Consider the following 14790-nt stretch of genomic DNA (forward strand, 5'->3'; position numbering starts at 1 on the left):
GAGGAATTGTGGTACAGTTTTATTTCAGGCTACATAGAAATATCTAGTTTTGAGTCACATAGTTAATTTTAAAGTTTTTTGCCAGTAATCAAATTATAAACATGTAAAAACACCATAAAACATCAGAAAAGTGTCACGCTCTAAGCACACTTATATGGATAAACCTTTAAAATAGAGCATATTAAACTGTATATAAAAGTAGAAACACAATTTACAGGGGAGACTTTAACATTTTTGCTGGGGACAGCATTTCTTTACCACACAAGCGTATGTTTAGCCTAGTGTGTGTGTGTGTGTGTGTGTGTGTGTGTGTGTGTGTGTGTGTGTGTGTGCTGGAGTGCAGGTACCTGAATGAAGACTTCAACTGAAGCAGACAGTGGCGTGACCCCTCTGTCTGTAGCGTAGACGGTGAGCCAATATGCGTCTTTGCTCTCACAGTCCAAAATACCAGCAGTGTAAATCACCCCTGTTGACGAAGGGAAAGAGCGTAACGTGGCCATTAAATAGCATTATGGGTGTGTGTGTGTGTGTGTGTGTGATGGGACCAGTTTCAGGGTCATCATCCATGATACAACCCTAAAATATAGGCGCGCCTTTGAATACTGAGTTCTGGGAGGCAAAGACGGACATTAGCAGTAAACGTTGCGTCTCTGCGTCAGTGACATTCACGGGCACGAGCGGCGCCGCTATAGTCACCTTCAACGTTTCAGCTTCTTCACGGCTAATCACAGCTGACCAAACTGCTCTGGCTGCAAATCGCTCAGTGCCAAAACGTACCCTGACCTGCCCCGCTCAGGCAGACACACATCGACTGGTGTGTTTTGTGGCCTTGAGGAAGATGAGGAGCTGACAGCTCTGGTGACCTCTTGGAGATGAAGAAAACACAATAGATGACAGAGTCTCTCCATTTCTTTCTTTCACTTTTTCAGAAATATAAATATAAATTTGTCGCACGTGCTTCGTTGACGGCACGACACCAAACACCGCCAGAAGCACTAACGCACAATGTTGTGAGATCACAACTGTCACTTTCATTTATCCAAACTAGAGAAAAAACATGTTAATACACACTTCAAAAAGCACTTATTTAAACTCAATGTCACATACACTTGAAGTATTTTGCCTTCAATAAGAGTAACTTGGCACTGAAAATGAACATTAATACAATGTAAAACAATTATATATGGTATATTGATACATTTCTTGTTAAATAAAGACATTATTTAGTCATCCCCACAGCAGATCGTAGGCATAATATGAGGCTTTCTTCCCCCATTGTCATTAAAAACTACAACTACACAAAGCCGGAGACACACACAGTTACATTTGTAGGTGTTGAACATCAAACGTCCTGCAGCACTGACGTAGTTTCATTGATGTTTTTTCCCCTGAATGGTACCAGGAAATATATTTTTGATCATTTGCAATGATACAGTATTTTATGTCTAATGTTCAGATTTAAAAAAACAAAAACAATCAAGTATTCTCTCATCTGTCTAAATGTAAAAAGATCTAACAAAGTAAAAATGCTCTGTAAACTTTGGCGCTGCGCTGCAGACAGCTGCTGCTGGGTCTACACTCGTGCATCCTCCACGTGCACATGACGGCCATACGTGCATACAAATCAGCTCCAATAAGCCCTTTTATGTGCTGGACTCCCACCCTGCGAAGGTGCGACCTCATCAGGAATGTGTGTTTGTCAGATTACGACAAAGCAGGATGCACACGATGCATTGTGAGAGTGTTTGCTGAAACGCATCGTCGACCTCCTGTCCTTGACCGTGTCCTTTTCAAACCTCATCTCATCTTTGCGAGATAGCTCGGCAGAGAGCAGAGAGGAGCACGGAGCGGGCTGTTTCAAAAGCTCTTTGAACTTTAAGACCGACAGGCACTCCTCAGTAAACTCTACCTAAATCAGACCTGACAGCATCCATTCTCACCACAAATAACACACTTCAAAGATTGAAAACACAACTGAAAGGTCAGAGGATCCTGTCTAATCTCGGAGTTAACAGTATGATTAGGTTTATATCATCTGTCAAGTCAGTTCAATTTCTCCACTCCTGATAAAAGAATCATGTGGTTATCTAAATAAACCCCATCCTGTCCCATAAATGACTAGTTCCTGATGAAATGTCTCTGCAGCGGATAAGAAAGACACACAACCACCTACATAAAAGCTGTTGAACATGCATGTTCTTGTAAATTAAAAACAGCTCTATCAGGAGCACAGGCTCCCAACAGCTGCCCAATAGGAAACTGCAGGGTTTGCTTTCTGCCTAACCCACGGCAAGAATACAGATTTTTCTTTAAAATACAGCAGAGCTAGAAATCTAAGCTGGAGAAGATCACACACCATCTGCACGCGCTTTGCTCCCAACACTGGCTGCTTTACTTTGGGAGCAGCTAGTTCATGCGAGCCGAGTTCAGGACAGCCAGCAGGGCTGACGTGCGCTGGGCCAGGCCAGCAAGAGCATCTCGTATAAAAAAAACATACATTCCTTAAACTTTATCCCCTCCTCTCTGTCCTTTTCAGTCCCTTTGACAGTCTGTCATGCTTAGATTTGGGAGTGCGTGCTGCAGATTGACAAGCAGTCACAGCAAAGCTACTCAACATGGCAGCTAAACACACGGGAGGGGGGGCAGGAGGGACACAGTGGCACTATTCTGTCCACGCTTGACTTGCACTAACCTACAAGAAACTGAACCACTTGATGAGGGGGAATATTTGCCATGTGGTGATCATCTCACAGCTTCATAGGAAAAAAGAGGAACATCACAAAAAAAAATCCCATCATAAGTGGCTTGAGAGGAAGAGAGCTGTATTTCCTTCTGACTCTTTTTGAAAGATTCCAGACTCCCCTGCATCCTCTCCCTTCCACCCTTCACTTCACTTATATTCCTTTCTGCTCTAACAAGCACTCTGATTTCCCCTGGAAAATCGGCACTCGGCACAAGTCTCCTCAGCGGCTCTGAGGCTCCTCGCTGAGGTTTTAGCACAGCCTGTTGTGTAGATCTGTGTTAGGATGAGTAGGCAGTGTACACTTGTGTGCACGAGCCTGGGTCAAACATCAGGTACAGTGGTACAGAGAGAAGAGGCATTCTCTTCATTTGACCATCTGTTTCTCTCTCGGTTTCAGTCAATACTAATTAGCCTAGTTAAAGGTCAATACAGGCATCCAGTGCGAGTCATTTACAGTAGGGACCAGTGCGAAGAGAAAAGCAACAGTATTGTGAAGTGTATTCCCTATAATTACATGCCAAAATAAATTACTGGCTAAATTACTTCATTTCCAGAGGCCAACAAAGCATAATAGCAAATAGTTTATATACTTAGGACTTCAAATCCAAACTGAAATGAGCAAATGCTTTATATCTATTAAAATGTATTAAAACATAAAATAGGACAGTGATGATGAACATGTGAAGGCTCCAGTATCTAGACTGCTAAATTTGTCTACCTTTCCTGGAAAGAATAAACCAAGGGGGAAGACTAGCTGGAGGCTTTGCCCCTTAATCAGACCCTTAATCAGAGTGGCTGCTCCACACAGCGAGTGCCGTTAAATTACAATGATGCCACGTTTCCACTTCCTCTGGACCTACAGAGCTGAAGTCTAGGATCTGCCATCTTGCACTGCTGACATCATGTGCAGGCAGACATTCATAGGTGTGGGACAGCTAACATCCTGGTACCTCTTCTTCCCAAACTGTTGAATCCCTTCATGGATGCTGCCTATTTCTTATTCAAGGAGGTGTCTGTAATCGATTTCAGTGGGCCCAGGACGTCCTGCTTTCTCCCTTCCTGCCTTCCAGGACTGACACCACTGGCAGAGACTTGGGTGGGTCCATTAGAAGCCCCTCTTGGATGGGTTGTTTACCTCTGCTTCTCTGGCATTAACTCCTCGCCTTGTTTTTTTTTTTTTCCCAGAGCTTCCACCTCACGTTCTCCTTTTCTGACCAGATCTTTCCTCTCGCTTGACCAGAGCTGTGATGCCCTTCCAGGCAATGTTCTGTCACTTTTTACTGCTTTAGTCATCTATTGTTTTAATTGATCTCTGTAAAAAAAATAACTGGGTTTTACTCATAAAACAGACAAACTGTGTTACACTGTAGGAGGTGTAAATCAGTGAAGTCCCTGATGTTTACTAAGGCTCGTTCATACAGTTCTGTCCATCGTATTTTCACTTTTTGCAGGGTCGACTGCGGATCAACATGGTTTCCACCGTGACTTGACAGTTGCAGGCATCAACAGGCGTTTTTTTAGGTCAGACCTCCTTAAATAAGTCACAGTGATTTCCCGACTCCTAGAAAGGGGCTGCAGCCTTGATCAATGTTATGCATGCAACGGGGGGGTTCGGCCGCGCTGAGCGGCCTGAGGCCCGGAGAGTGTTCCTGTCATGCTGTCCTCATTATGATAATGAATGTACGGCTCCCACATGAGAGCCTGACTGGACCTGAGCGTCTCCTCTCATCCTTAAAACTTAAAAACAATGCAACATTTCTAATTACAGTTTAAAAAAACAAAAAAGGCTAGAAATATTGAAAAAAAAAAGAGCGGCGACACGGCGGCTGAAATTGCAGAGAGGGCATGTATTATCCTAATTAAATGTTATCGCACCTGTGTCTTCATCAATGGTGAAGGTTCCGAGCCCGTTCCCGCCCTTGATTGAGTATCTCAGCGCACCATCTCGCCCTTTGTCGTCATCTTTAGCGCTGACTGTCAGGACACTTGTGCCTGCGCGAGAATTCTCCTTCACAGATCCTCTCATGGCAAAGTCGGGGAAATAGGGCGCGTACAAATTCTCGTTAACATCCACCACCTAAAAAAGTTCCATAATGACTATATTCAGTGTAGGCTGATATACAGTATGTTGGTTGCTGTTGACTTTGGCTACCGTGATCACTTTAGTACGCACCTCCACCTCCACAAATGTTTGACTGATGAAACTGGGCACTCCTCTGTCCTCAGCAATTACTGTCAGGTTGAAAAACTGTTGTTTCTCAAAGTCCAGTTCCTTCCTGAGCCTCAAGACTCCACTTACAGCATCGATCTGTTCAAAGCATTAGAAGCCTATTCATCACAAACTGCCAGAAAAGCGAACATCAGCATATGCAACAGTTTATGCAGACAACTCTGACTTCACCTACCTCAAAGGTACTATTGAAGTCATTCATCAAGGCATATCGAACCTGTCCACTAGGGCCGATGTCTGGGTCTTGAGCCTGAACCCAGGTAATAACAGCCCCTGGAGGTAGATCCTCTGGCACCCGGGCACCATAGCTGTTGGGTATGAAAGCTGGCGCACAGTCATTGACATCGTCTATGATTATACTGAGGGTGGTGACAGATGACCTTCGAGTGCCTCGTTCCGCTTTGTCCCTGACTTCGATCTTCAGCGTGAACATCGGTGTGGTCTCTCTGTCCAAGTGGCTGGCTACAAAAACACTTCCCGTTTCACTGTCAATGCCGAACTGCGGGACGTTGGTTTGCATCCTGTAGGAGAGCTGCCCGTTTTGACCCATGTCCCTGTCAAAGGCGCTGATGGAAATAACTTCCAGACCGATAGCAGCGTTTTCCAAAACGAGAGCAGAGAAGCTGTCCTGATAAAACTGGGGGTCGTTGTCATTTGTGTCTTCAATGATCACAGTCAGGAGTCTCCAACTGGACATCTGGGGAATGCCCTGGTCATAGATGGTGATATTTAGGAAGTAACGATCCAATCGTTCCCGGTCTAGTTGCTGGAATACAGTGATCAACCCATTCTCCATGTTGATATTGAAGGAGTTTCCTTTGTTACCGTCAGATATAGAAAAGAGGACACGACCGTTAAAGCCTGCGTCGCCATCTCTTGCCCTCACCTCAAACACACTCCCGCCAACAGGAAGATCTTCTCTGACCAATATGCTAGTGGGTAAGGCCTCAAACTGCGGAGCTTGTTTATTGATAGAGAAAATGTCTGTAAAGATCTCATCTGGTCTTGCTCTAGCCATGGCAGATGCTTTTGAGAGCATTTTTTCAGCCAACATCTGAGCCACCCTTGTTTCCTTGCAGTTGAACCCCATGGGTGGCATCCTCCCCCTCACCACAGACACGTTCACGTATGTCGGTTCGGAGAACAACTCTCCGTCTGTTGCAGCAATTTTCAGATTGAACAGCCCATTTTTCAAACTCGCTTCCTCTAGAGATCTTTTCAATGACAATGTCCCCGTCTCAGGATTCAAGTCAAAATAGTCCAGCTCATTCCCAGACACAACCTTGTACCTCACCATACCCAGCTCATCTATATCCACCGCTGACAAGGTGACAATTGTCTGGGTGACGGGAAAGTCACGGCTTATCATTCCCTTGCAAGAGACCATCTCCAGAAGAGGTGGATTGTCATTAACATTTATGAGGCGGATGGTGACATTAACCTCACTCTCCCTTCTGTAGGGAGCTCCCCAGTCTGAAGCACGAACTGCAAAAGAATAGATATCATCGGAAGATTCAAAGTCCAGATCTTGAGTGATCCTTATCTCCCCGGTGTTCTGGTCTATGGAGAATGGGAGAGACATTTCACCAGCTATTGTGTGAGTTACAAACCCGTTTTCTCCTTTATCACTGTCGGTGGCAGACGCCACAAGGACAACTGTGCCTAGAGGTAAGCTCTCATTGATCGAAATATCATAGAAGGGCTTGTTGAAAGCCGGTGAGTTGTCGTTAGCATCCTCTATGGTGATCTGGATCGTTGCCCGCTGCTGACTAATAATATCCACCACCTCCATTTCCATGAAATCCTGAGACATCCTCGTCAGGTGACGGTTGGTCATAATAACTCCTGTCAGAGGGTTTATATCAAAGCACTTTTGATCTGAGAGGCTGTAATTGACACTCGGAGGGGGTGGAGAGATTTTCACCACCTCTACAATAGTGCCCGGGGGAGCAATTTCACTCAACTTAAATACATAAACATCTTTTTCAAATTTCGCCAACACTGGGACTGGCTTTGTAACCAACAGCTGAACTACTTGGGTGTTGGAAAACCTAGGGGGTATACCCCTGTCCTTAGCTTGTAACGTTAGGTTGCATCCATACGGAAAGCTGTCCCAGTCGACCAGATCAGATGTTTTGACACTGTACTCATTTCCAAGAGGGGAGCGATCCACCACAAACTGTTCAAATGGATCACCTTCAGTGATCGACACCCACTCGATGTCCCCGGATACTCCTTCGTCTCGGTCCTCTACGGTCACTATGGCGTAGACTGCGTCCTTGCTCGACACTGAAGGGACCACGGCCACGGCACTGAGAACGGGGGGAAACTGATTCACTCGCTGCACGGTTAAGAGCAGCTTAGCGGTGCTGCTAATGCCGTTGTTTCCATAGAGTTTCATGCCTCTGTCAACCACCTGCACCTCCAACTCAAAGCGGTCCTGTTTGTCCATCCTGGGTCTACCTGTCAGAGTGATGACCCCGCTGGTGGGATGCACGGCAAAGAGATTAACTCTGTTCTTAAAGAAATAGTAGAATTCCCCATTAGAGCCCATGTCAGCGTCTGTGGCCGTTACCCGTCCAACGCTGGCACCGAGGGGGGCGCTCTCAGGAACAACAAATGAATAAGAGGTTGGGGAGAAGAGTGGACGGAGATCATTGGTATCCAAAACTCTGATATAAACAGTGGCCAAGGCCTCTAGACCTCTCTGAGCGGAGGCTTTTATTGTCAATGTGTAACTGTCTTGTACTTCCCGATTCAATACGGCACCGCTGGCTCCGTTTGTGCGTAAACGGAGGAAACAGAAATCCCCCATTACAAACCCTTCAGCCATGAAGAGTCCCTCACTATCTCCAGTTTGAATGGAATATTTTATTTCTAAAGTTCGGGGAGGGGCAAGGTTGATGCCCATTTTTACATCGCATCTGGCGTAAGTCCTTGGAGCGGCGTTCTCCAAGATGGACACATTGTAGTCGGGCTGGGTGAAGAGCAAAAGGCCTTGTCCCGCCCGAGGTTCTGTCAGGAACTGGGCATGTGTTGGGAGCAAACAGTGGAGGACGTAGATGGAAAAAAAATGAAAATGACAAGTGGGGATGGGCAGAGGAATCATATTTCCCCAACGATTAGGCATCACCATTCCACCATCGAGTCATCCTATATTGGTAAAGAGCAACAGAAAAAGAGACCGAGTTAAAAACATTCTTTCTGCATGCTGAAACATTTGACAGAGGGTTACAAAACAACAGCCAGAAATTTAAAAGCTCATTTCAGGGGTACGGCTTGGTCCTTCCGGGGATCTGATGGCATATTGGGTGTTGCACTCACTGAATTGTGAGCTCAAAAGGCTCAAACAGGCGACTGTATATAGTTAAACGAACCAGATGAAAGCTCACACAACTCCATAAAACACATCTCAGCATCAATTAAACTAACATGCATCTAAAATATTCACTGTGGAGGTGATAAGGAGTGCCTAAAAGGAAACAATGCTTTTCTTTTCCTGAGACAGCTGCTACTGGAAACATACTGGGACCAAAAAAACACTTTAAACTACTGAACGCATTATTATCCAAACTTCAAAACTGTAACGTTATTAAAAATTCTAATTAGGGTCACAAATGACTAGGGAAATAAATATGAATGCTCAAAGTTATAGGATACATAATACAATAGTTTTTTTAAAAAAAAATCATAACTGAACTTCAAAAATAGAACAGAATAGTGGCGAGGCGAGATTTACTACACGCTGCTACATGAAGGACTACGGAGATTAATATCTGTACCCAGTAATACGCAGTCAGAATGTAACGACTCGACACTGACCAGAGGGGGTGGTTCGGGAGATATTAGGGTCCATTTATTTTCTCCCCAGTCGGACTCCCCATGCAAGGCCATGCAAAGCTGACGAAAATGTTAATTATGTCTATAGTGTGCAGCTTAATTAAGTTCACTCACACATCGCAGCGTGCCATACCTTCAGACGTACCAGCTGTAGTCAATAAAAGCAAATCATCTCCCATCCTCTGTCCCACAACAGTAGAAAAAAAGAGAGGAAAAAATGGTGGCGCTAAATTAGTCGCATATAAGTCGATGATGAAGCGCGAAATGGAAAATTAATGTGCACCGCTGCCAAAAGCCGCTGCTGTTGTCTTGTAGGCTGCAGCCGTCCTAAAACTAAATAGCGATTGCCCCACTTTCATGCATCCTAATACAGGGACCCCAATGTTGCGGGCTGTTGGCTGCAGTTTAGTTGGCGTAATCTAACGTTACAGCAATTAAGTTTCCCTTTTAAGGCTACATTAATAGTGAAGAACGAGTCGCAAAAGGCAAGTTTGGAAGCGGTCGGCATCAGTTGTGCGGGACCGCTGGTGCGCTCGCTCGCAGGGATGCAGGAGGCGGAGGCAACGGCCGAACTTTGCCGAGTGGAGCCGAAAGTACCCGGAAGTGACTCCAAGGTAATACAGCGGGCAGCGGACACATGCGAGCCTGTTAGTGTCTCGTTTTCAGTAAAGTTGAACTATTTTACCCGCCGCAATGTCTGTTTTGTGTTACAACAAGGGGTGTGGGCAGCGTTTCGATCCAGAAAATAACCCAGACGGTAAGTAGGACCCAGATAAAGTAGATTCTTGCTCTGTGTGGCAGCAGTCTGTCGGTAAGCTAACCTCAGATCATCTGGAAATTTCGACAGCGCAGGCCCGCTGTGCCCCGCAAACTCCCGCAACTCTTGTCTGTATCCAGCGGTGTCGTTCCAGTCACCGCTTATTGTGCGGACACCGCTGATTTGGATCCACCGACATGCGGGCAACCTTTGGCTTCTCTCAATTTTAGCCTTTTTTTTTTTTTTAGCTCGTGTGGCGTTCAGGGTCGAGGCTAACACAGACTAGTCGGAACCACCGTGGTCCCGGACATCATGGCTCACTAGAACTTCAGAACCCACATTCTGTTTTTATTTCATCACTCCAACCGAGCCTCATCCCATTTGTAGCCCATTACCACGAAGGGTTTAAGAAAAATAAGGATTTTTCCGAACTTAAACTATGGTGAGCTACAAATAACCGGAATTTGCTTGATAGATTCATTCATGGCGAGTAAAAATTTGAATGAATGAAGCCAAAAGATCCGCAGTGTAGCAGCAAATAAATAAGTGATAATTGGAAACAAGGGTTTTAAGAAACCATTTATAGAAAGTCTCAAGCGACCCTAAACGCACCGTTTTGACTTCATTCTCTATTATAGGGAGCAGCATTGTAATTGGCATCTTAAGGAAGCTTCATTCCTTTGCTTTCACCCCTGCAGGGACCAAATCTGCTGAATTAGTGTTGAAACCCCTCTAATATCGGAGCTCTGTACCCCACCACTGTAAATTTATTGTGCAGCAGTCAGGTTCTTGCTGAGGTATAGACTTTCCAGTTTTGATTTAAAGGGATTTTCTGTTGGTTCCCTTGGGTTTCTCCTCGTTTATGACGATGATCTACTAGCTACGTTTGTGCTTCCCGGCTCTCAGGACTAACAGGACTTTCCTTCAAGTCATTTCAGGTGTTACCAAGAGGTAAATGTAGGAGTGACGTTTAATTTCCATTTTAATGAGACGGATGACGGCAGGGTGCATTATCATTGCTGTCTGCGGACCTTGGACTTGTTGTCCGTTATTAAAACGGTGCCTTTCAGACTGCACATTAAATGAAGCTTCACAGCATCACCTAACCAGTTGTTTCACTCATTTTGGAATTAATCATTTAAGAACATTTTTAATTAAAAAAAATAGGGTAATGATGTTTCCAGGTTAGTATTAATGCTCATGTGAATCATTTGATTTACACTTTGTTCCTCGGCATACTGTGATATTAGCCTGTTGATACCTTATTTTCATGTATTGTTTCATCAGACCAAAAAAATCCTGATGCAAATCAGATCTTTAAGCAACTATTGGTTAAATACTCTCGGATGCCTCAACGACGCCTCGTCTCGATCTCTAATACTGATCTCTCTTTTTTGCCATGTGTTTCCTCTTGATGACAGATGTCTGCGTCTATCACCCTGGAGTTCCGGTATTTCACGACGCATTGAAGGTAGAAGCAAAGCCTTTAGCGAACGATGGAACGATGGCTTACTGACCGTCGTGTTATGGGGTCTAATTAAACGGATCCTTTTTCCAGGGGTGGTCCTGCTGCAAACGAAGAACCACTGACTTCTCAGATTTCCTCAGCATTGTTGTGAGTGACCACTTTTGTTCAGCGCTCTGATATGAAGCCTCAGCTGCCACGTCTGTATCACCTCGTCTGCCCATGTGCACTGACTTTACCCCTGTGGGGGTGACATCAGAGTGATCAGTCACACTGCAGTTCCAACCACGTGTCTTGCTCCCCTCAGGGCTGCACAAAAGGTCCTCACAACCAGGAGAAGCCCCCTGAGCCGGTGAAGCCAGAGGTGAAGTCCTCAGGAGAAAAGAAAGACGTCGATGACCAAAAACCCAAGTTTAATGAATATATTATATCTGCACCAAAGCCCCAGGAAGCCATACGAAGACCGAGGTATAGCTGTGGCGATGCCGCTACGTTTCCCCCTGTTTATTAATATTGTCATGAGTAACGGGTCAGTACCACACATCAGTCAGGCACTGATGAGTATGTCAAAGATTCTCCCCGTGCTTTACCCTTAAATACTCCCCTCAGAGTTCAGAAGGAAGGAGGCTGCTGCGTAATGGAGCATTTTTAAACTGCTTTATTGATTTTTGCTGTGGAAGGTGAAGCCCAACCATTTTCTGCTCCTGCTTTAAGCGGCAGCTTTGGTCTGTTGTTGTACAAGCTGTCGTGTTTGTGTTCCAGCCCGGACGAGGCCACGGTGAGACTGCAGCAGAAAGTCTCGGACTCGCTCAAGCAGGCGCTGGCCAAGCTGAAGCTGACTGAAAACTCAGAAGAGACAAAAGGCGAGACCACAAACCCGCCCTGGCCACTTCGGTCACGCTGGCGGTGGAGTTGATGCACATCTAGGGGGGGTTTGTCCTCCCCCGATCAGTCACTCCTTTAACAATCGCTTCTTCCTGTTTGATTTCTAGACGACGATTGTGATGAAGTCAAGATAGGAACAGCTTGTAAAAATGGGGGGTGCACGAAAGTAAGTGAAACTTCCTCCAGTCTCCGACTTTTAAGATCTTTGCTGTATCTTGGTGCAAATTCCTGCTGTAAATTGAAATGAACAATTATGAAACTAGACAACCAAACTAATGGCAAGAGACTGCGGAGCTCAGAGTGACCCTGACGTCTCAGCAAAATGGACACAATTTTCCATCCTCGTCTGCCTTTGATTTGATTAAAATGTAAGGAAATAAAACTCTGGCTCATGTTAATCTGGGGTGTCAGCAGAAAGCCACGATTCAGAAAATAAATATTAGAAGAGTTACTTTGACTTCAGTTTTGAGCTAAGACTTTAATCATTTCATAATTGTGTTTGATCCGATTTGATTGAACGCCATTACGATATTTTATCAAGGGCTGCCAACTTGTAGTTGATTAATAAGGCGAGTTATTCATAAAATCCAGTGTCAGGCTTTTTTAACGTACAATTTAGTCCCAGAATTCTTCTGTTATGAGAATAAGAAACAGTTTAATTAGAGAGAGCTCTGACATAGTTCCACTCTACTATTGAATCTTTGAAGATCAAGAGTGTTTCTCTTCTTTATTTTGGTTAAACTTCCATCATATTTTCATTTCAAACAGTCAGTTCATACTTTATTTTGTCTTTAGAGTTTTGATGGACCTTCGAGCAATTCGGACGTGTGTTCTTACCACCCTGGCGTCCCCATCTTCCATGAAGGGTTAGTATACGGTATAATATATGGTCCATGTTATTGAAGAGAGCTTCACCACATCTGTGCTTTATTTCATCGGCCACAGACGCTCTTGGTTTTTTCTCCACAAGCCACAAATACTGAAACTCCAATGGGTGTGTGTTGTTCTTGCATCTCCAGGATGAAATACTGGAGCTGCTGTAAGAGGAAAACCTCTGACTTTAACACCTTCCTGTCTCAAGAGGGCTGCATCAAGGGAACTCATATGTGGAGGAAAAAGGACACGGTGCGCGTGAGAGCCTCCGCTGTGGCGCCATCTCGTGGCTGTCTAGCGCACGTCCACGTCAAAACTGTCGTTGCTTTGTTTTTTAAATTGCAAAATGTCTTTGTAGGATAAGAAAGTGGCACCGTGTCGATTCGACTGGCACCAGACTGGCTCTCAGGTGATTATCTCCATCTACGCCAAAAACGCCATCCCAGAGCTGAGCTACGTGGACGCCAACAGCACCACGGTGAGAGAGGCGACGGCAGACGGGTTCGAAACCCCCTTTTTATCCGTTTTTACTGTTTTGCTTTTTTGTCCTTCAGCTCAACGTTCACGTGGTGTTTGAGGGAGAGAAGGAGTTTGAGCAGCAGATCAGCTTGTGGGGCGTAAGTGTCAAAGCGGATCGTCGATGAATTCATTGGGCGTTGGCGGTGACTTCGGCACGGCCCCGTTCCGTTGTTTCAGCTCCTCTTCATCGCTTGCAGGTCATCGACGTGAGTAAGAGTCTGGTCAACATGATGGCCGCCAAGATCGAAGTAGCCATGAAGAAGTCCGAAGCCATGTCGTGGGCTCGCCTGGACCTTCCTGCCCCCACCCCTGCAGCCAAAGAGCAGGAGCCCGAAGAAGAGGCCGAAGACGAGGACAGCGAAGACTGATGTCCAACTTTGAAAAGACATGAAACCATTTTTCGTATTCCACGTGTTCCATTCCTCGCTCTCAGACGAGTCTGCAAGCGTCAGGACATTTCTGACCTCTGCAGCATTATCAGTCACTTCATTTGACCTCCTTTATTGTGCCTATTTCTCTGTTTATTCTCCCTGTTTTTGATCAATTATCGACAAAAGCTGAATTTTTAATTGCACTGAAATCCCCAGGAAATTCTGCTGCACGGTTAGACAGCGTGCACGTGTGTCGGACCCATAAAACCCTTCATGTGAATAATTCTCAGCAGGCTGGGTTCTCTTTCCCTGCTTAACTCATTTAATTGTTTAATGCCGTATTATTGCAGTCAAAATGCTAATTGCCCCAGGATATTAAAGATTTTATTTTAACCCTGAATATTTGGCAGATTCTTTGGGTGGGGGGACCACAGGGCAACCTGGCCACGGGAGTCACGCCTCGTCTGGGTCTGTCTGCTTCCAAATAATCTGCTGTATTTATTCCGTCCAAACATTTGGCTTTAATGAGGATGTACTGGAATATGTGAGGATTTAAAGTAGTGTAGTGAAATGGCTGAACATTCATAGTGTTAGAAGATATCACATTTAAAGAATGAAATAAACTTTGAACCGTGTGTCTGATGGTTTAAGGTCTGGCAACGCAACTCTTGGAGACGTCGCATCGTGGTGAAGGAGGAAAAAGGTGGAAAATGAATTTATGCAGCTGTAACCTTTCCAGTCAGACCTTTCACCCCCTCTAGAGTCAGGGCGGGTCTCTAAATGTCACCAAGACCAGGTTTGCTCCACAGGGTCACCTCAGGGGAGGGTTTTAGCAGCACTTTGTGCTCTGCAGGATCTGGGGGGGGGGGAGTGTATGGCTCAGTTTTGGATGATCTTATCTCGTGGTGCAACAGCTCATATTTCCAGCTGGAGGTGTGTATTGAGTTCCACCTCGATCCTCCCGTCACTGCTTCAGAGCTTTAGAGGTGGTGAGCCACAAAGATCTGGACGCCATTTTAGAAGATAAATGATACTCTGATACCAATACAGGCTATAATCTGTAAAAAGCCGATCAGAACGCTTTTTAGGAAAGGTAAAGGACTTTAT

At 45.2% G+C, this 14790-nt stretch overlaps 2 protein-coding genes across 10 annotated transcripts in view; one reads left to right on the forward strand and one right to left on the reverse strand.

Annotated features, from left to right (window-relative positions):
- The window catches only part of fat3b (FAT atypical cadherin 3b), a 49984-nt gene extending 40775 nt beyond the window's left edge, over positions 1 to 9209 (reverse strand). For 6 of the 8 annotated variants that reach the window (XM_029848217.1, XM_029848223.1, XM_029848221.1 and 3 more), the window contains exons 1-5: positions 8796 to 8938; positions 5149 to 8126; positions 4917 to 5051; positions 4619 to 4820; positions 348 to 466 (exon numbers count right to left, since the gene is read on the reverse strand). In XM_029848217.1, coding sequence (XP_029704077.1) covers positions 348 to 466; positions 4619 to 4820; positions 4917 to 5051; positions 5149 to 8109 — 3417 coding nt within the window. In that variant the 5' untranslated portion in view covers positions 8110 to 8126; positions 8796 to 8938. The other 2 variants (XM_029848218.1, XM_029848219.1) reach the window with 2 other exon arrangements.
- On the forward strand, positions 9196 to 14318 carry chordc1b (cysteine and histidine-rich domain (CHORD) containing 1b). Of its 2 annotated transcripts, XM_003971325.3 has the most exons (12): positions 9196 to 9427; positions 9531 to 9570; positions 10992 to 11041; positions 11129 to 11185; positions 11343 to 11503; positions 11798 to 11898; positions 12028 to 12086; positions 12716 to 12786; positions 12940 to 13045; positions 13152 to 13271; positions 13348 to 13410; positions 13510 to 14318. In XM_003971325.3, exons 1-12 carry the CDS (start codon positions 9359 to 9361, stop codon positions 13678 to 13680), a joined length of 1068 nt encoding a protein of 355 aa, XP_003971374.3. In that variant the 5' UTR covers positions 9196 to 9358; the 3' UTR covers positions 13681 to 14318. The 2 variants fall into 2 exon arrangements, with proteins under 2 accessions (XP_003971374.3, XP_029704085.1); XM_029848225.1 differs by having other exon boundaries at positions 9394 to 9570.
- The last annotated feature ends 472 nt before the right edge of the window (positions 14319 to 14790 follow it).

Source organism: Takifugu rubripes, chromosome 15, assembly GCF_901000725.2.
Source record: "Takifugu rubripes chromosome 15, fTakRub1.2, whole genome shotgun sequence".
Lineage (NCBI taxonomy): Eukaryota > Metazoa > Chordata > Actinopteri > Tetraodontiformes > Tetraodontidae > Takifugu > Takifugu rubripes.